Raw genomic sequence first — 19,039 nt, 5'->3', positions numbered from 1 at the left:
TTTTTGAGTTTCAAAAGCACTTAAAGTGAGTGCTTTTTGCAAAAAGCATTTCAAGTGTTTTTTCTAAGATTCACTTTATGACTTTACAACCTTAATTTTTGTTACATACATACTTAGCGTTACACGTGGTTTTGTAACAAAATCATAATTATTTATAGTAAAAAATAACTATTTTTGTTCCTCTCACTTTACAAAATAACGAGTGTTAGTCATAATCTTGTGGTAATTGTGAGATTATTAATTCAGTATTGAATTCTATGAAAATGCTAAAATTTACGTAGTCAAAGTCGTTCTAATAAAAATATGGTATGCCAACTGCTGCACCCCAACTCAAATATCATGGTGACACTCGAATCGAGATATGCTGGCCGATATTCAAAATTGATATTTGGGTCAGAGTGTTTCACCAACAAAGTACCATAATTAATAGTATGATAAATTTTTCTTCACTACTCCCACATGCTAAAAATAATCATCATGTTTGCTAATAGAATTGGGCATATTATAAAATTAACCCAGGGCACATGCTCAATAATTTTAAACACACTCATTTTGAGACACATTTTTTAGTATAAAATAAATAAAAACGATTTAATAACAACGTTTGTTACAACTTTCGACATCTTTGAGTGTGATTATGGACCGTCCAAAATCACTTACGTTGTACTTAATAAAAAAATTAAAATTGCTTTAAATGAGAAAATGAAAAACATGCGTTTACAAAAGTGATGTAGAACAAATAACATAATGGATTGGAAAGGAAATGGACTGTCAGAAGATAAAAGGAAGCAATGATTTGCATTCCCATGATGCATTTTTGAAAAGGAGTGACTCATTGAGTCAAACTCATCGCTTTGCCATGATATGCGATAGATTTTAGCCATCCAGGGTCGTTTTAGCCTCCAAAATAGTATTTAAAGTTTCGTGATAAAAATCAGACATTTTGATTTCCGTTCGATTAATGTTTTAATTAATGTTGCTTTAATTCCTAGAAGTTCTTTGAATTGTTCCAAGCGATTGTAATCTTTATTTAAGTCATCTGGATGTATCAATTGTGTTCATTCAATCATTAATGAATTACAACATTTTGAGATTTCTCTCTCATTTCTAGTGAATTCCACACTTTGTTCTTCAAGGATTATATTTAAGGGAGTTTTAACGAAACACTTATGGTACTGTTCATTTTAACGAAAAAAAATATTTTTACTCTAAAAATTAGTGTTCTAAAAAATGGCCTAGGCATTAGGCGGTGGTGACCCGAGTCGTTTTCTTGCAAATCAGTTGGAAAATCAGCTGGGCTCTAGGCGGTTTTTTTTTTTTTTTTTTGAAATTAAAAAAAAAAATCCTATCTACATAACTATATTTCCTTATTTTCCTCCTATTTTGCATTTTATGTGGTTTCAAATTGTGAACTTATTGTACATATGTCATCCTACAATACTCCTCACTATGGTTATATGGCATATATGCTTAATATGTTTTTAAATTTTGGACTTGTTGATTTTTTTTTTCATTTTTTCATTCTTTTATTCTCTTATCCATAGATTTCATACAAGTATAATTTTTTGTAAGTGTCAATATGCATTTATTTACCAGATATATAAGAAATTTAGCTAAATTTGCCTAGGTGCTAGGCACCAGCCCGCCGCCTGATTAGCGCCTAACGTTTTTTAGAACTTTGCTAAAAAATCACTTTTAATACCATTCACTTACAACAACTTTTTGTCATTTTGATTAAAACTCAAAATTTTTAGGGATTTTTTTCATTAGTTTTCTTATATTAAACCATTTGCTTGCTAGTCTTTCACCAAAATGCTAAAATTACTAGCAAGTAAATTTTTTATAGGTGAAAATTTAGAAATTTGTTAAAAGACTTCATATGCACTTTGTGGGTTTTTTCAACAGAAGGATATGAATATTAAATGTCATTAATTCATATATATATATATATATATATATATATAAATATAAGTACATAATTGGAAATATGGAATTTTGAGAACCTATTAAATAACACACCATATTGAAAATGGAAGCAGATTGTCTGCTTGGGAATCCTTTTCATTCATTTATATTTTGTGCGGTCACAATTAAGTCATGTCAATATTTTATATTAATTTTGTTATAGAAATAATAAGATAAAAAATAATAAGAATATAAAATATTGACTTAGCTTAACCGTGACCGTACAAATAGAATGAGAGGAGGAGATGAGAAGCACATCTTGAGCGCAGACAATCTGCCTCCTGTTGAAAATTAACTTGTGCAGGCCCGAAACGACGTCGTCCTTGTTGTCTCCATCAAGCATTAGCTTTGCAAAACTGGCGTTTTCTCGGCCCCAAAACCATTTTCCTTTCATTTCTTTTTCTTTTTCTTTATTTTTTCCTTCTCTCTCACCTGTTTCGTCGTGCGTACCAAATCTCTCCTTCTCTCTCTCTCCTCACTTTCTCGCTCATCCCGAGCTCCTCGCACGAAATCTCTCTGGATTCCGCCGATTGAAATTACCTTCCCTCGTTCTCGATCCGAAATCCTTAAATCTCTCTGACCCGACCCATGGTTAAATCCCCGCCACCTAAGCCCTAGGCTTCCCCGAATCGTTTCAACCCCCACCCAATCGAAGACCCGCGGCTTGATCTAGGGTTTTATCCCCTCCCCCCTCTCCCCTCTCCCCCTCCGAATTTCGAGAATCTAGGGTTCTTGCTGTTGAATTCGACTCCGGATTGATGTTTCATATCAAGGTGGACGATTGTGGGATCGATTGCTCGCGAATTGAAAACCGAGATGGAGGGCTATGCATGGTTCGCCAGCTGAGAAGTCGATACGCCGTCGGCACATGTGGCCTGTCCCTCATTCCAACGCCACGACTGTAGCTTCCGACCATTCTACCGCAACCGATTCCTTCTCCAAAGTATATAATTTCACCTTCTCCGAGCGATTTTATTTCTTTTTGTTGTTTTTTCGGTCAATTTATGCTGGTTTTCGATTAACTTGAGCCTTTGTTACGGCTATTATGTTATTAATTACTTTAATTTCGTTTGTCGTCGTTTTGGATTTTGTTACACCCTTCCTTTGGTAAAATTACTCTTCCGGTTTCTCGAATTTTCGTGGGTTTTGATTTCTCTTGGTTAATTTGTCCTCCAATTGGGTATTGGGTATTTATTTATTTTTAAATTTTCCATCTTGCGATTATCTGGCTCCCTTTTGATAGGAAGAAACAAACCTTTTTTATGTGGTTAATTAACCATTCATACGTATATGTGAATTTAATGTATTCCTCTTGTTACCTGGACTTCATATGTCTGTCCTGTTTATCTCATGGATGAATTTGTTGGGTTTGAATTTCGGTTACTACCTCACATCGGATTGCGTGTTTATAATTGTTCCTTTTTTGGTTGCTTAGATGGATTAGCTGAAGCCTGTGGATGTGCATGATAGAGTAACTGACAAAGAAAGCGGGATTTTTCTTTTTTGTACTTTGTTTTTCTCTCTCGTTGATTCTGATAGAACGTAATTGATTGAGTGCTTTGGAATTATATTTTGTCTTATAAGCTTCCTTAATTTCAGATTGTCTATTCTTTAGAATTAGCTTGGTTTCAGTTTCTTAAAAAAACTTTTTGGAAAAGGGTAGAGGAAAACCTAGGAAGACTTGGAAAGAGGCTCTCAGAAAAGACATGGACCTGGAGCTAATGGAAGACTTGGTGCAAAACCGAGTGTTCTAGGATCCTTACGGCCGACCCCACTTACTCACTTAGTGGGATACGATTGGGAGGAATGATTTAAGGAACTTCACTTTGTGTTAAATTTTATGGTTTGTCTGAGATGTATCTATGTTTTTTGTTTAAGAATTGACCTTCATTTGTATGAGTCCTGATGCTTCTATATTGCCTCAACTATAGCTTCATATCTGAAACTATTTTGCTGTGTTTTCTTGTTCTGTTTGCTGAATACATGTTAACGTTCTCTTGTCTATCCATTTTTCTGTATGATTTCTATTGTATCTAAATACAGTCAAACTTTACTTAGTATTTCTTAAGCTTGATGAGATCTTTCCCTTGTTGTATAGGATGGACGCAAAATTTGTGTTGGCGACTGTGCACTTTTCAAGCCACCCCAGGATTCCCCACCTTTTATTGGAATAATTCGTAGGCTAATATTAGACAAGGAGGAACGTCTATGTTTAGGTGTAAATTGGCTTTATCGACCTGCTGATGTAAAGCTTTCCAAAGGGGTCTCGCTAGAAGCTGCCCCAAACGAGGTCTTTTACTCCTTTCACAAGGATGAGATACCTGCTGCATCGTTACTCCATCCGTGTAAAGTCGCATTCCTTCGTAAAGGTGTTGAACTTCCTTCAGGGATATCCTCATTTGTGTGCAGACGAGTGTATGATACTGAGAACAATTGTTTATGGTGGTTAACTGACAAAGACTTTATTAATGTGAGTATTCACTACTTATTCATTGTCTATGCTCATGATTCAGATTTGTAGTGATTATTCTTTAAACTGCAGGAACGACAGGAAGAAGTAGATCAGCTATTAGACAAGACAAGACTAGAAATGCATGGGGCAGTGCAGTCGGGAGGTCGTTCTCCGAAACCCTTGAATACTCCGTCATCAACACCACAGATAAAATCTGGTTCAGATAGTTTACAGAATAGCACATCCCCCTTTTCTTCGCAGGTTAAAGGAAAAAAGAGGGAACGAGGAGATCAGGGCTCTGAACCTGCCAAACGAGAACGTTTAGTTAAAATAGAGGATGGAGAGTCTGGTCAGTCCAGACCTGAAAATATGCTAAAGTCTGAGCTTGGAAAAATAACAGACAAAGGAGGACTACTAGACACACAGGGGGTTGAGAAGTTTGTCCAACTTATGAAAGCTGAAAGTGCTGATAAGAAAATAGATTTGGCTGGCCGAAGAATGCTTGTTGATGTGATAGCAGTTACTGATAGGTTGGATTGCCTTGGGCAATTTGTACAACGCAAGGGTTTGTGTGTGTTGGATGAATGGCTCCAAGAAGTTCACAAGGGAAAACTTGGTGATGGTAGTAGCCCAAAAGAAAGTGATAAATCCGCTGAGGAATTTCTTTTTGCCTTACTTCGTGCACTGGAGAAGGTTCCTGTGAATCTTCATGCGCTGCAGACTTGTAATGTTGGCAAATCTGTGAATAATTTACGCACTTACAGAAACTCTGAAATCCAGAAGAAAGCTAGAAGTTTAGTTGATATGTGGAAGAAACGTGTTGAAGCTGAGATGAATTTGAATGAGACAAAGACTGGATCTAGTCGTGGTGGTGTTTCCTGGCCTACGAAGCATGCATCTTCAGAAGTTTCTCATGTAGGGAGCAGAAAAATTGGAAGTTCATCTGAGGTTGGCACAAAAAGTTCTACTATGCAACCTTCTGTGTCTAAAACTCCTCAGATTAAACTTGGCTGTGGAGAAACAGTTTCTAAATCTTCTGGTTCACCTGGATCAACGAAATTGTTGAGTATATCATCCGGCAATCTCTCAAGGGACCAGAATTTCAGAACGTTAGGTGCCGGAGCTTCAGATCTTCCATTGACACCAATTAAGGAGGAAAGAAGCAGCAGTTCTAGCCAGTCTCAGAACAACAGCCAGTCAAGTGATCATGCGAGGACAGTGGGTTCTTTATATAGGGAAGATGCAAGGAGCTCGTCTGCTGGTTCAGTTAGTGCGAGCAAAATTTCTGGCAGTTCTTCTCGCCATCGGAAATCAAGCAATGGCCTTAATGGGTCTACTGCCTCAGGAGTTAAGAAGGAATCAGGGCCAGGAAAAGCTTGTACCCTCAATAGAAATTTGACTTCTGAAAAGGCTTCAACAGTAGGAGTATCCTATGAGAAGCTTCCTGAAGTGCCCATGGTTGACCATGGAAACAACCGGCTGATTGTCAGATTGCCAAACACTGGTAGGAGTCCTGCTCGTGGTACCTCGGGAGGTTCTTTTGAAGATCCTGTTAACAGAGGGTCTCCTCCTGCTGAAAAGCATGACAACCATGACCAAAAATCTAAGCACAGAAGTGATGCCTTGCACGGTAATAGCACAGCAGATGTTAACTCAGATGCATTTCACAGCAAAGAGGGATCATCTGGTTCTGAAGATGGCAATGTGCCAACTATAGGCAGCGAACAAAATAGGGGTGGTGAAGATGGTGAAAAACAAACAGAAGCATCAAAGGCTACTGGTTCCTCGTCAAAAGTCACTTTAAGGACAGGAAAATCATATGAAGCATCGTTAAGCTCCATGAATGCGTTAGTTGAAAGCTGTGTGAAGTTTTCTGAAAGTAGTGGTGCTGCTTCACCTAGTGATGATGTTGGGATGAATTTGCTAGCTAGCGTGGCTGCTGGAGAAATGTCCAAATCTGAGAATGTGTCACCATCAGGTTCTCCTGGGAGGAATTCTCCTGTGCCTGAGAGATCATACTCAGAAGATGATGCCAAGTTGAAACAACTGGGCAAAGAAATTGCTGACATTCAATGTCAACCTAATGGAGCGGTCAATAGTGGTGCTACTGAGCTGGGCAGTGGACGTGACTCATTGCGAGGTAAGAATGAAACAAGACACTCTCTTACCCACCTGCCAACTAATGGTTTTGCTGATGTTAAAGTTGCTTCATCTGGGTGCGGGGATAGAACAGCTGAGTGTAATGCAAATTTGAATTGTTCTTCAAATAAGAAACAAAATACTGATGGTCAATCCTTGAGGGATGATGTGAAGCCTGGTGAGTCATGTGACGCTTCAGCATTAGAGCCACTTTCATGTGCTAGAAAAGAGGGTCATTTGGAGGCTGAAGGATCTAACCAGTCTCATGAGCAAGGAAAATTGGAGGCTTCTAATGGTAACAGTAGCAGCATTTCTGACTATAAGATAAAAGTGTTATCTTCCTTTTCTGATGACGATTTGGTTGTTCTTTGTGCAGATGAAAGAACTGTCAGGAGCAGTACACCAGTTGTGTCTGAAGCAGCCTCTGGGAGTGCAAAAGTTGAACAGGACATTGAAATATCTACTTGCTCATCCTCTCAATTGGCTGGCGAGAACCATGATTTAAAAAAGGATTCGAATAGTGCTATACTGACAGAGCAGAAATCATCTGTCGTCGAAGGAATCCACTCAGATTCCAGAGAGGGGAAGAGTGAGGATGCTGTTCTATGTTCTGGTTCTGGAAACACTTTACATGTGGAGTTTATGGATGAACAGACAGATGACATTAAGGCTTCCGGTCACACTGCACAGCCAGAGAAAGAGACACCGGATAGTTCTGTTCCATTTTCGCAGAACAGCAGAGATTTTGCTCAGGATACTACAGAAAGAAACGAGGCTTTTGTTCACTGTTCCGATCAACCGGTTTCGAAGGCAGAGTCACCATCAATATCTGTTAAAGAAAATGAGCAGCATGACAAGTCTAGTAAGTGTAAGTCAGAAGTTATTGAATCAGGGGAGACGGAGGAGCGGCAAGTTTCCTCGGCATCAGGTACTGCTGTAAAGCTGGACTTTGATTTGAATGAGGGCTTTCCTGTTGATGATGGGAGCCAACCAGAGTTTGTTAAAGCAGGAGATCCTGGAACTTCGTCCTCTGTTCATTTTCCTTGCCCTTTACCTTTTCAAATGTCTTCCATGTCAGGGAGCTTCCCTGCATCAATTACTGTAGTAGCACCGGCCAAAGGTTCATTTGTCCCTCCTGAAAACCTGATGCGGAGTACGGGTGAACTTGGATGGAAGGGATCTTCAACCACCAGTGCATTCCGACCTGCAGAACCCCGAAGGAATGTAGAAGCATCTCCCAATACAACGGATGCACCTATTGTTGATACTGCTTCCACCAAACAAGTCCGCCCTCCATTGGACTTTGACTTGAATGTGCCTGATCAGAGAGTTTATGAGGAAGTTGTTCAAAACTCGGATGTAAAGTCTGGATCTCGTGATCGGGGCTCTGGAGGGCTTGATCTTGATTTGAATAGAGTGGATGAGAGTCCTGATATTGGGCCGCTTGTAAGCAACAGTTATAGGTTGGATATTCCTCCTTTGCCCGGTAGGTCATCATTATCCGGTGGACTATCTAATGGTGCGGTCAACGACTCCAGAGACTTCGATTTAAACAATGGGCCAGGCCTTGATGAAGTTGGCACTGACACAGCTCCTTGCACCCAGCATTTAAAAACCAGTATGCCGCCTCGTACTCCTGTTCATGGTTTAAGAATAAACAACCCTGATTTTGGGAACTTTTCGGCATGGTTCCCTCCAGGAAACTCATATTCTGCCATCACAGTCCCGCCAATGTTCCCTGGCAGGTGTGAGCAGAGTTACGGTGCTGCTGCTGGGTCTCAGAGAGTTTTATGTCCTCCCACTGGTAATGCTGCATTTGGTCCTGAAATCTACAGGAGGCCAGTGCTTTCGTCCTCAACTGCTGTGCCATTTCCTCCTGCTACCACATTTCAATATCCAGGGTTTCCTTTTGAAACCAGTTTTCCTTTGTCATCGGGCCCCTTTTCTGGTTCTACTGCATATATGGATTCATCATCTGGTGGAGCACTTTGCTTTCCCCCCATGCCCTCGCAGATGGTGGGACCTGGTGGTGTAGTTTCATCCCCTTACCCGAGACCCTATATGATGAGCCTTCCCAGTGGTAGCAGTAATGTTGGCCTTGATGGTAGGAAATGGGGTAGTCAGGGTCTTGATCTTAATGCCGGGCCTGGAGCTACAGAAATAGAACGGAGAGATGATAGGTTACCTTTGGGAACGGGGCAGCTTTCTGTTCCCAGTTCACAAGGTCCGGTAGAGGAACAGTTAAAGTTGTTTCAGGTGGGAGGTGCATTGAAGAGAAAGGAACCTGATAGTGGATTGGATGCTGTTGATCGAGTTAGCTATAAGCAGCCTTCATGGCAGTAGAATTGTGGCACAATGCAGCAAACCTGTCATGGCTTGGTGAGCTTTTCTAGCCTTTCAGATCCTAGTTATCAATGTATTCAAGTTCTTTATTTCCTTAAACAAGCAAGGAAACCCTTGGATGGTGTCACTACAGTTACTACTGCAGTAATTAAATTGAATTGATGCCCTTCGTCCCTAGAGATATCTTTTTCCATTCCCTTATGATTACAATCAGTTAAATTATGATTTGTCCTCAATCGAAGCATTGGATTTGATCCTGCTAAAGTTTCTTTTAATTTTAAAATTGTTTTCAAATTTTCAGTTAAATTCTTATTCTGTTTATTTTTCATAAAATGGTCTTCTCCTCAAGGATTAGCGGAATATGACCTTGTCTTAACTGCAACTTGTAATCTGAAACCTGAGTTTCCCATCATAATAAGAGGAGAATTGAAATTGAGTTTCCATCCGTTCCAAATTTGGAAACTTTCATACATCTGCTTTTGTTGGTTGGGTTTTTGGTTTTTAATATGTTTTGATATAACTCTTCTTTGAACATTCTCTTCCTAATGGTGAGCCTTTCTCGTTTCTTTCTTGCAGCACTTCGGGGTTTCGCCTAGGAAACGTACAGGAGTTGACAAGTTGTTCACATGAACAGTAAAAAATGATAAAGGGCAGGTGCATGCGTTCATTGCACGGAACACCAGTCTGTACCACCTCTTAACTTTGGAAAGCCCCCTGGGGTCCTGGAAGCAGTTCTTTTAACTGAATCTGCTCTGATAGCCACTGCAGACAAGTTTTTCTGTGTAGATATCTAACTCTTGGAAAGCATCCTCGACGCACTGCCTAAAGCCGTGACATTGGTGCTCAATATTTGGACTTGTGCCAGTTCAGGTACACATTGCAATCCCGATCCTTACTCGATCATAATTTATTGGGGAGATTGGTTGTATGAACTCTCAGGCCAGGCCAAGGTCGTCATGTATTCTGTCATTAATTTTTTTTCTCTTCTCCAGTTGTTACATATATAGTTATTACTTAGTCAGGACTGCCGAATTTTGTTATCTTATCACATTCTGGTTATGGAAATTTGCACAGGCCGTCACCGTATTGGTTTTTTTTTTCCTTCCCCTTTGTATTATAAGTTATAACCAGAGTCTTGGGCAAACCTAGAGATTGTTGGACAGAAACTTCACCTTTGCCGCATTTGATTCATTTGTATTACGAAATGCCATTTGACTCGTTTGTGAAATTTCCATGGTGCTGCTGACAGGGTTTTATATAGTTTTTGCATTTTTGACGACGAATCGGTACTCCCTAAATTCTGTTGTGCATGGTGGGTATAATTTTGTGTTATCTTCTTGTACCTGTACTGCGAATTGTAATTCTGGTAACTCCGGTTGCAGCGTAATCGTAAAGATTATGGGTAGACGGTGAACGTGCAATTAGCTCATTTTTTTACCCTTCACTGCATCGTTGTGCATTCCAAAATCTTTGTAACAATGTTGTTCTGTTTCTCGCTTGAAGAATTCAGTTCCGTGATGTGAATGCAGATCATTTTTTTTTCTGTTCGCCGGAGAATCACTTGTTTTGGAACTGCCCCGATTTGCTAGTTGTTTGTACAAGCCTTTATGCGATCACGCCGTTTGCAGCCACGGAGCAGCGTTGCGTCGTGATGAAATGTATTGACTTGGATTCATCCCTCTTGTGGCGGAAAATGTCTTCAAAGTTATTGCGTCAACAATTTATTCATGCGGTGCATGCCATACACCGGAGGAGACCGTAAAAAAATTTATCTGAAAAAGTAAGCGAACTGTTAGTGCAGGACACGTTTATCAGATTTCAGTATCGAAGTAGCGTTAAGGACAAGTGAGGATTCTTGCCGGATTCTTTTTGTGCGATCCCGAAGATTTTCAAATTATATTTGTTCATCCTACATCGTCGAAGATTCTCAAATTATATTTGTTCATTCTATATCGTGTGTGGTCAGATATCATTGTAAAGTTTTTTTATTGAAAATTAAATATAAACAGTACCTGACGAAAACTGGTAGCACGATGAATGGATGTGGTTGAAGGATTTTCGGTATCCTCTCTCTTTAAGAACAACTCTCTTAAGAAGAAAGGGAAAGGGATCATCTCTGGATTCTTTTCATCAAGTCCTTCCCATCAAACAATCCGGATTTTTTAAATTTAATCGAACGGTTAAATTTATTTTAACTTTTATAATGAGTCTTTATTTGTAACCGTTTAATCAAATTTTAAGAACCCGAATGAGTTGCTGAGAATGACAAGATCCCTTTCCAGAAGAAAAGTTTCAAATGTCAGTGTCTGGGATTGGGGTTACAAATTTAACAAAACACATGTCGCTTTTATTTAATTGCATAAACTGGAGACACCTGTCGTGTCGTGTGAACGGTTAAGGTTTCGAATGGACCACTAGATGCGATCGAACCCAAGTGCCCAACAAAAAAAGATAAGCAAGGTGGGTCACACACCTCCCGACCAATTAGCTTGTCTTGACCGCTAATAAGAAAATTGACATAATATGTTTTTATACAATTGACCAAAACATATTGACGCGATATCGATAACACGATGATAGTTGTTAATGTGTTCATAATAAATGATTGGACCGACCGGCTAGTCATAAGTAGCATGAATGTGAGATCCTTCTCATTGCACCTAATGTTTACAATTGATTTTGTTTGTGTTTTGCATTAGTATAAAATTGTGGGGTATCCTTAATTATGTAATTATTTAATTTTATTTACCATAATATATTCCTTGCCATTAATACGAGGAACCAAAGTCATATGAAGTTTAAAATATGATTATTAAAAAGGAGAAAATTTTCAGTGTGACGGGAACATGGTCTGGTATACCCAGCGTCATATTACAGGTGGTTAGAATTTTTTTCAAGTATCCAGTCACTTATATTATGACACTTGGTGTATTGAGACGTGTTATCCGGACACTGAGAAATCTCTCATTAGCATGAATGATGACTTTGAATGCTTCCTTAATTTGAATTGGTGTTTTTAAAGAAGGGGAAAAAAAATCCCAACTCATGTAAGATAAAACCGGAGAAAATGTTAGTTGTATATCGCTCTGGACGATAAGGGTTTCTTTGACTTATTGCTCATTGGGTTTCAAATTTAAATCATTTTCATCCTCATAAGCTAACTTAAAGTAGTAATATCCTCTATAAATAAAAAATAAAGGTATATATAAATGATTAAGATCTCATCTCATCTCATGCAATGCAACAACATCGGATCGGATAGTCATAGACATAGTCTTGAACCACAAAAATTTTGAAATTTTCAAACCCCCTTAAGGAGGAGATATTTTTCAATGTGATGGGTACACGGGGTGGTACAACATGTATTACTATATAAATGATGAGATATATATGCTAAAAAGTTAATAACTTAAAAAATAAAATTTCTCATCACTTCTATTAAAACACGTGATGTACCATTTGTATTCCCGTCACAATTAAAAATTTCTTCTTAAGAAGGAGGGTCATATGGGAATGGGACTCACCCACTCACAAAACTCGATTGGGTTTTTGCCGCGTAGCGCACATGATCGGTCACTTTTGTCATCGATTTGTAAATTAGTGTCGACAGAAAGTGAAATTTGTGGGTGGAATTAGATTGCGCCGAGCATTAAGGGCACATGCATGCTCTTTCTCTCTCTCTCTCCATTTCAGTTACTCATTTGCATGGTTTGCCGCGTGATTTAATCTCACGGCGGACGTTACTTTCCACATAAAGCCATCTCTTCTTATCTCTTGATTTCCGAACTGCCATTCTTTTGTGGAAAACCCTAATTACAAAGCACAACCACACGTTAACAATTCAAGTTATTTTTCAAGGTATTTTTGTGTCTTACGGTCTAATAGTTCATATACTGTTTACGGAGTAGGCATGGAGTTTTTTTTCTACCTGAATTGTGAAACTTTTAATACTTTATGACGTAATGTGATAAAACCGAAACTACAAACATTTGAAACGTTGTGTGGTTTTTGACCTTGACCTAAAACTGGAGGTGTATTTTGTAATTAGCTCAATTCAAAGAGGAAAATAAAAGGAAAGTACAAGCTCATCATGAGCAAGCAGAAAACCTAAAGGGGAAGTAAGAAAAAAAGAGCCTCTTTGGCTCTCTCACAAGGCACGTTCCCTTTTCTCTAATGATGTGAATACAGTTTCTGCACTCTCTACCCCTTATAATTTCTTCTTCATAGGTTCTCCTCTCTCTCTCTCCCTCTCTCTCTCTCTCTCTCTCTCTCTCTCTCTCTTCTATATGTTTCCGACAGTCATGAGTTTTTGTACTTTTTTCCCAGAAAAATCCCACAACTACCCCAACAGGGAGAGAGGCCATAATAATAACATGAGCAGATTGGCACCTTTCTTGGTCACGTTTCTAGCCACTGCCACCATTTTTAGCTTGTTCCTACTCTATTCTCCGAACCCTTTTTTAATTTCTCCCAAACAGGGCCTTAACGATCTCAATTCTGTTCAAAACCAGACATCCATTCATGCAGCACAGAAAGAAAATCAAGCCCCTGATCGCACTAACATCAAGCTCCTACCCCCACCAAGTAACTTTTTCTTGTCACAAACAAAACCCAATTCTTTTTTTTTTTTTTTTTTTATTTTTAATTTGGATCATTTTCTGAAAAGTTTGAATTTTGTAGAGAAGGAGGAGGAGTGTGATTTGTTCAAGGGTCATTGGATTCCGGATTTGAGAGGAGCAATGTACACGAATTCGAGCTGCGCCACGATTCCGGAATCAAAAAATTGTTTCAGAAATGGAAGGAGAGACAGGGATTTTCTGAATTGGAGATGGAAACCGGACAAGTGCGAGCTTCCGCGGTTTGACCCGAAAACGTTTTTGGAAATTGTTCGGGGAAAGAAAATGGCGTTCATCGGCGACTCTGTCGCCAGGAACCATGTCGAGTCTCTTCTCTGCCTCTTGTCACAGGTCAGTTCATATTTTGATATTTGATTTGATATATGTTTATCTAATCTGATGTTCTAATTTACTCTAATTTATACCTACCGAAAAAATGGAGCAGCCTCTCCATAAAATGGAGGTAAGGCTAACCGACATTCACCTCTCCCAGACCTTGCGTAAAGCGGGAGCCTTGTGCACTGAGTACGACCTTTTTTATACCTACCGAAAAAAGGAATTTTACACGAAATTCTAACTTAGTGTAATGTCTTGACCGGCTGGCCTAATCCAGATCTTCGTTGCTTTATTAGAGTTTTATTTTTCAGTGTGACAGTTTTGCATGACCTGAAATCTGAAACTTAGGGAAGAATAATCCGAATACCAGTGGATAAACATTAAACAATATAATTTGCAACGATGTTATACACGTAAACCATTCATAACATAATAAATGACATCAATTGCAACACAAATGACAGCAACGTACCATGTGATTTCACTAACATAATAGCAATAATAGTTTTCAGATGCGGATTATGTCAATTGATTAGGATAGTGTGTCTGTTCACTTTGTACTCGAGTTTAGAAACATTGTGATAACTTTGCTTGGTGCTTTATGCTTTGAAGCAACGTCACAATGTCACAGTGCCACAAATGCCATGTATGCAGATCATTACCTTTCGTGCTCGTCTCATTTTTGGAGTGATGACAAGCAATCGTAGTGGTTCAGAGTTTAGAGGGGATACTATCTTTGCAACAATGTTCATTCATTCTATACGGTGGCGATTATAAGCTACTTAATTAGGTGTTCTTAACAGTACTAGGGATGGCAATGGAGCGGGACAAAGCCATGTAACAAATTAACATTTTTGTCTCGCCATGTGAATGGGACCCGTGAAGCATTCAGGCTCCAAGGGTGTCATCATAGTCAAGACCACTCCTTTTACAGTAGAGTAGTGCCTTGCTATATTGACATGCCACATTTGCAATAGTTCTTTATTCAAATAAGTTGAAATGACATAGATTACGCTTCAGGAGCATGTACAAAGATTTTCTAAACCCTAATATTATTCCTATTAATCTTGCAGGAGGAAAACCCTAAAGACATTTACAAGTATTCCGATGACCGGTTCAGGATATGGTACTTTCCTCAGTACGACTTCACCCTCATGAAATTATGGTCCAAATATCTCATAGCTGCAGAGGAGAGGATGGTTAACGGTTCAGGATCTGGCGTTTTTGATTTGCTACTAGACAAGGTCGACGATAAATGGGCAGAACAGCTCCCGGAATTAGACTACGCTATATTCTCAGCCGGGCATTGGTTTTTTCGTCTAATGTACCTACACGAAGGTGACAAACTTACCGGATGTGTTTACTGTAACGAACCTAATGTCACCGAATACAACAACAGCCAAGCCTTGCGCATGGCTTTTCGAGCTATATTCAAGTACATAAATGATTGCAAAAACTGCAAGGGAGGCCTCTTGACCTTGTTGAGGACATTTGCGCCGGCACATTTTGAAGGCGGGGCTTGGAACACCGGGGGATACTGCAACCGAACAAGTCCTTTGAGCGAGGGGGAAATCGATTTGGGACGTTTTGATTGGGAACTGAGGAGCATTCAGGTTGAGGAGTTTGAAAGAGCAAAAAAAGAAGGGGAGATGGAGGGGAGGAGGTTTAGGGTTTTGGATATAACGAGGGCAATGCTTATGAGACCGGATGGGCACCCGGGAGTTCACTGGGGAAACAAGTGGATGAAGGGTTACAACGACTGTGTGCATTGGTGCATGCCAGGCCCTGTTGATTACTGGAACCATTTTTTGATGGAGATTATCCGAAACGAGGGAGGATTAGTTTCTTAGTTGAGGGTTTAGGGTTTACTTAGAACTTAGTACAAACATTCATACAAATCCATACTTAATAGTTTATTATACCTATTTTTTAATTTTGGTTTTCTTACATGGGCGTATAATAATTTTAGCTCAGAGATATAGTATGTCAAGTGAGTTGCATAATATTCCGAATGTGAGATTTTTACTACCAATTTGCCAATGTACAACAGATGAAAAGGAAAAAAAATTGAATACCATTGATCTTTTATCAATTTGAGCACAAAGTGTTTGTCATATATAGAGGTTGTTTGGCAACGTTAAGATTGTGTCAGATATTCTTCAGACCTTGATAAATTCTCTCCATATTTCAGATTATTTTAGAATATCGCTTAAATAAAAATAAAAATTCTAGATGCTCTAGTTCAAGGTATTTTAAGAGCATTTCCAACTGATAGGTCAAATTTTTATATATAATATGTGCTTGGAATTTAAAAACGTGTCATGTTCCTGGTAGTTGTAAGTAGGTTGTCGGATGATAATGTCCAAAATTCGGGTCTTGTGCTCTGTGCTACCTATCTGCATTAACGGTGGCTTAGATTTTGATTTCTTAGAACCAAGTAGCTTTATTGTTATATTTTTCCTGGGTAAATACCAACATTTTTTTTTTACGAACGATATTATCTATACTAAGGGAGAATGTGAGGGTTTAGCTTCACAATAAACTAACAATAATGTGGTTCAAATTTATCTTTTACTAATACTTCTTTGGCGGATGTTAGGGTATGAAGAGCAGACAAGGCATCCAAATCTCCCACAATCCATGCAATCAAAATTTAATTAATACAGAATCTGCATTGCCTGCCCCTTAATTATAATCAAGACTCTCTCTCTCTCTCTCTCTCTCTTCTCCCTACCTCCCTCCCTCCCTCACACACACACACACACACTCTCTCTCTCTCTGAGACAGACAGACAGAAAGTCATGAGCAGATCGGCTCCTTTCTTCGCATCTCTAGCCATAGCCACCATTTTCATCTTCTTCTTACTTTATTCTCCAAATCCAATTGTTCTTTTCTCTTTTAAAATTTGATTTATTTTAGAGTCCGTTTGATTACCATTTTGTTTTTAGTTTTCGTTTCTTGTGCTAGAGATGGAGCGAAAATATATGGGAGGAATGATGAAGGGAGAAGGGTGTAGGGACATGGTGGGAGAAAGGGAGGCGGGAGAGAAGTGCAGGAGTTTATATTAACACAAAAACTTGAAAGTCCAATTTTTTGGTTTTTATTTTTCATCATGTGTTATTCCTTTTGCATTTCTTCCACCTTTCTTCTACTTCATCGTTCCTTCTTCTTCTATACACATTTTCTTTAGCGTAAAAACTAAAAACGAATTGGTTATCAAACGACTTGTGATTTTCTTTCGGTGGGGTTCTAAAAGATATTGCAATTTTTGGTTTCTGTAGAAGAGAGGTGTGACCTATTTAAGGTCACTGGGTTCCAGAACTGAGAGGGCCAATCTACACCAATACAAGCTGTGCCACTATTCCTGAATCAAGGAATTGTTTCAAATATGGTAGAATAGACAAGGATTTTCTTAACTGGAGATGGAAGCCGGACAACAGCGAGGTTCCGTGGTTCGATCCAAAGACATTTTTGGAAATCGTTCGTGGAAAGAAAATGGCTGTTATCGGCGACTCTGTTGCGCAGAACCATTTTGAGTTTCTGCTCTGCCTCTTGTCACAGGTCAGTTCAAACTCGGATGCTTGTGTTTTATGTGTGGTTTCTTCGATGATTTACGACATTAACTTGCAGGAGGAATCCCCTAAAGACATTTACAAGGATTTCGAAGATCACTTCACGACATGGTACTTTCCACAACATGACTTCACCCTTATGAAATTATGGTCCAAATTTCTCATTGCTGCAGAAGAGAGGATGGTTAATGGTAAAGGATCCAGCATTTTCGATTTGCAACTAGACAAAGTCGACGAGAAATGGGCAGAACACCTCCCGGATTTAGACTACGCTATATTCTCAGCAGGGCATTGGTTTAACCGGATTATGTACCTGCACCAAGGTGGCAACCTCATTGGATGCTTCTACTGCGGTGAACCTAATGTCACCAATTACAACGGTAGCCACATCGTTCACTTGGCGTTTCGAACTGCATTCAAGTATATCATGGATTGCAAGTACTGCAAGGGAGGCCTCCTGACCTTGTTGAGGACATTTACACCGGCACATTTTGAGGGTGGCGTTTGGAACACCAGTGGGTACTGCAATCAAATGAGTCCTTTGAGCGAGGCAGACATTGATTTGGGACGTTCGGATTGGGAACTGAGGAGCATTCAGGTTGAGGAAATTGAAAGAGCAAGAAAAGAAGGGGAAGTGCAGGGAAAGACGTTTAGGGTTTTGGATGTAACCAGGGCCATGTTTATGAGCCGGACGGGCACCTCGGAGCTCACTGGAACAAGTGGATGGACGGTTACAACGATTGCGTGCATTGGTGCATGCCAGGCCCTATTGATTACTGGAACCATTTTCTGATGGAAATTATCAAAATCAAGGGAGGCGTAGTATCTTAGGCCCAATTTGGCATCGTTGTAGCTTTTTAAAGTAATACTTATGACGTGCTTTAAGAATAATCAGTTGTAAAGTAAATGTTAATCGAATACAATCTATGCCCCGATGCTCTATCCTATATACCATACTTACGTATTATGACAACCTAGAGCTATCCCTCATAGTACTATCACTGTAACTTCCCAGCTCCAATCAACAAGTAAGCTGGAGTCTTAGTGTTTTTCGACGACTAACAAGTGACATGGACAGAAACTCTGTGAATGTTAGTCGTCAACAACAAACATACATAACCCAGGACATAAATTTCAAATCCTTACTCGTGCACACAGAAGGAAAGGCCAACTTCAGTCAACAGTACAGCAAAGCCCTAGAAGAACTCTTGGCTCAATCACAGAGAGAAGAGTCTGATAAGGATGATTACCACAAACCACAGCTAGATTGTTGAAGCTGATAGGTTTCAGATTTCTCTGGAACAAAAAATTGCAAACCGACACTAAGGTTCTACAGTTAATTGATACAGGACCAGCCTTGTTTCAATACAGAGTGCACAATCGGAAAGCGGAATTTTAAAACTATGCAGTGAGTTTCAAATTACTAGAGTAGAAGCATTACAAAAGTGAGAGTAGTCTAACAGATATCTGCAGTGCACACACAGCATACACACGCCTTCAGCAGATGAAGGTGATATTTTAACGAGCTAAAAAAACCATAACTAGCAAAGCAAGGTCGATAAACTAACCGGCTGGGGCATAGGGTCCAAGTTATTCAAGGACACATGATCTAATCA

At 39.3% G+C, this 19,039-nt stretch overlaps 3 protein-coding genes across 4 annotated transcripts; all 3 read left to right on the top strand.

Annotated features, from left to right (window-relative positions):
* The first annotated feature begins 2,337 nt into the window (after window positions 1-2,337).
* On the top strand, window positions 2,338-10,921 carry LOC103442278 (uncharacterized). Of its 2 annotated transcripts, XR_530375.4 has the most exons (6): window positions 2,338-2,908; window positions 4,064-4,435; window positions 4,508-6,851; window positions 6,933-8,935; window positions 9,476-9,769; window positions 10,429-10,921. XR_530375.4 is itself a non-coding variant. In XM_008381054.4 (5 exons), exons 1-4 carry the CDS (start codon window positions 2,792-2,794, stop codon window positions 8,897-8,899), a joined length of 4,800 nt encoding a protein of 1,599 aa, XP_008379276.2. In that variant the 5' UTR covers window positions 2,338-2,791; the 3' UTR covers window positions 8,900-8,935; window positions 9,476-10,127. The 2 variants fall into 2 exon arrangements, 1 of the variants encoding a protein (XP_008379276.2); XM_008381054.4 differs by lacking the exon at window positions 10,429-10,921 and having other exon boundaries at window positions 9,476-10,127.
* Window positions 10,922-12,994: 2,073 nt separating this feature from the next.
* Window positions 12,995-15,943, top strand: LOC103442277 (xyloglucan O-acetyltransferase 4-like). Its single transcript, XM_008381052.4, has 3 exons — window positions 12,995-13,483; window positions 13,580-13,866; window positions 14,925-15,943. The coding sequence occupies exons 1-3, from the start codon at window positions 13,186-13,188 to the stop codon at window positions 15,699-15,701; spliced, it is 1,362 nt and encodes a 453-aa protein (XP_008379274.2). The 5' UTR covers window positions 12,995-13,185; the 3' UTR covers window positions 15,702-15,943.
* A 497-nt stretch (window positions 15,944-16,440) lies between these two features.
* Window positions 16,441-18,365, top strand: LOC103442770 (xyloglucan O-acetyltransferase 4-like). Its single transcript, XM_029107764.2, has 2 exons — window positions 16,441-17,412; window positions 17,482-18,365. Exons 1-2 carry the CDS (start codon window positions 17,347-17,349, stop codon window positions 18,214-18,216), a joined length of 801 nt encoding a protein of 266 aa, XP_028963597.1. The 5' UTR covers window positions 16,441-17,346; the 3' UTR covers window positions 18,217-18,365.
* The last annotated feature ends 674 nt before the right edge of the window (window positions 18,366-19,039 follow it).

Source organism: Malus domestica, chromosome 09 (genome assembly GCF_042453785.1).
Source record: "Malus domestica chromosome 09, GDT2T_hap1".
Lineage (NCBI taxonomy): Eukaryota > Viridiplantae > Streptophyta > Magnoliopsida > Rosales > Rosaceae > Malus > Malus domestica.
Note: the sequence above shows the minus strand (reverse complement) of the source record. Positions and strands in the feature narration are given on the sequence as shown.

Bases quoted from the DNA above. Each gene is read 5' to 3' on its own strand.
- LOC103442278 (XM_008381054.4), top strand. From the start codon at position 2,792: ATGCATGGTTCGCCAGCTGAGAAGTCGATACGCCGTCGGCACATGTGG. The intron at 2,909-4,063 runs GTATATAATTTC...CTTGTTGTATAG, and splicing joins CAACCGATTCCTTCTCCAAA to GATGGACGCAAAATTTGTGT. The intron at 4,436-4,507 runs GTGAGTATTCAC...TTTAAACTGCAG, and splicing joins CTGACAAAGACTTTATTAAT to GAACGACAGGAAGAAGTAGA.
- LOC103442277 (XM_008381052.4), top strand. From the start codon at position 13,186: ATGTTTCCGACAGTCATGAGTTTTTGTACTTTTTTCCCAGAAAAATCC. The intron at 13,484-13,579 runs GTAACTTTTTCT...TGAATTTTGTAG, and splicing joins CAAGCTCCTACCCCCACCAA to AGAAGGAGGAGGAGTGTGAT. The intron at 13,867-14,924 runs GTCAGTTCATAT...TTAATCTTGCAG, and splicing joins TTCTCTGCCTCTTGTCACAG to GAGGAAAACCCTAAAGACAT.
- LOC103442770 (XM_029107764.2), top strand. From the start codon at position 17,347: ATGGCTGTTATCGGCGACTCTGTTGCGCAGAACCATTTTGAGTTTCTG. The intron at 17,413-17,481 runs GTCAGTTCAAAC...ATTAACTTGCAG, and splicing joins TGCTCTGCCTCTTGTCACAG to GAGGAATCCCCTAAAGACAT.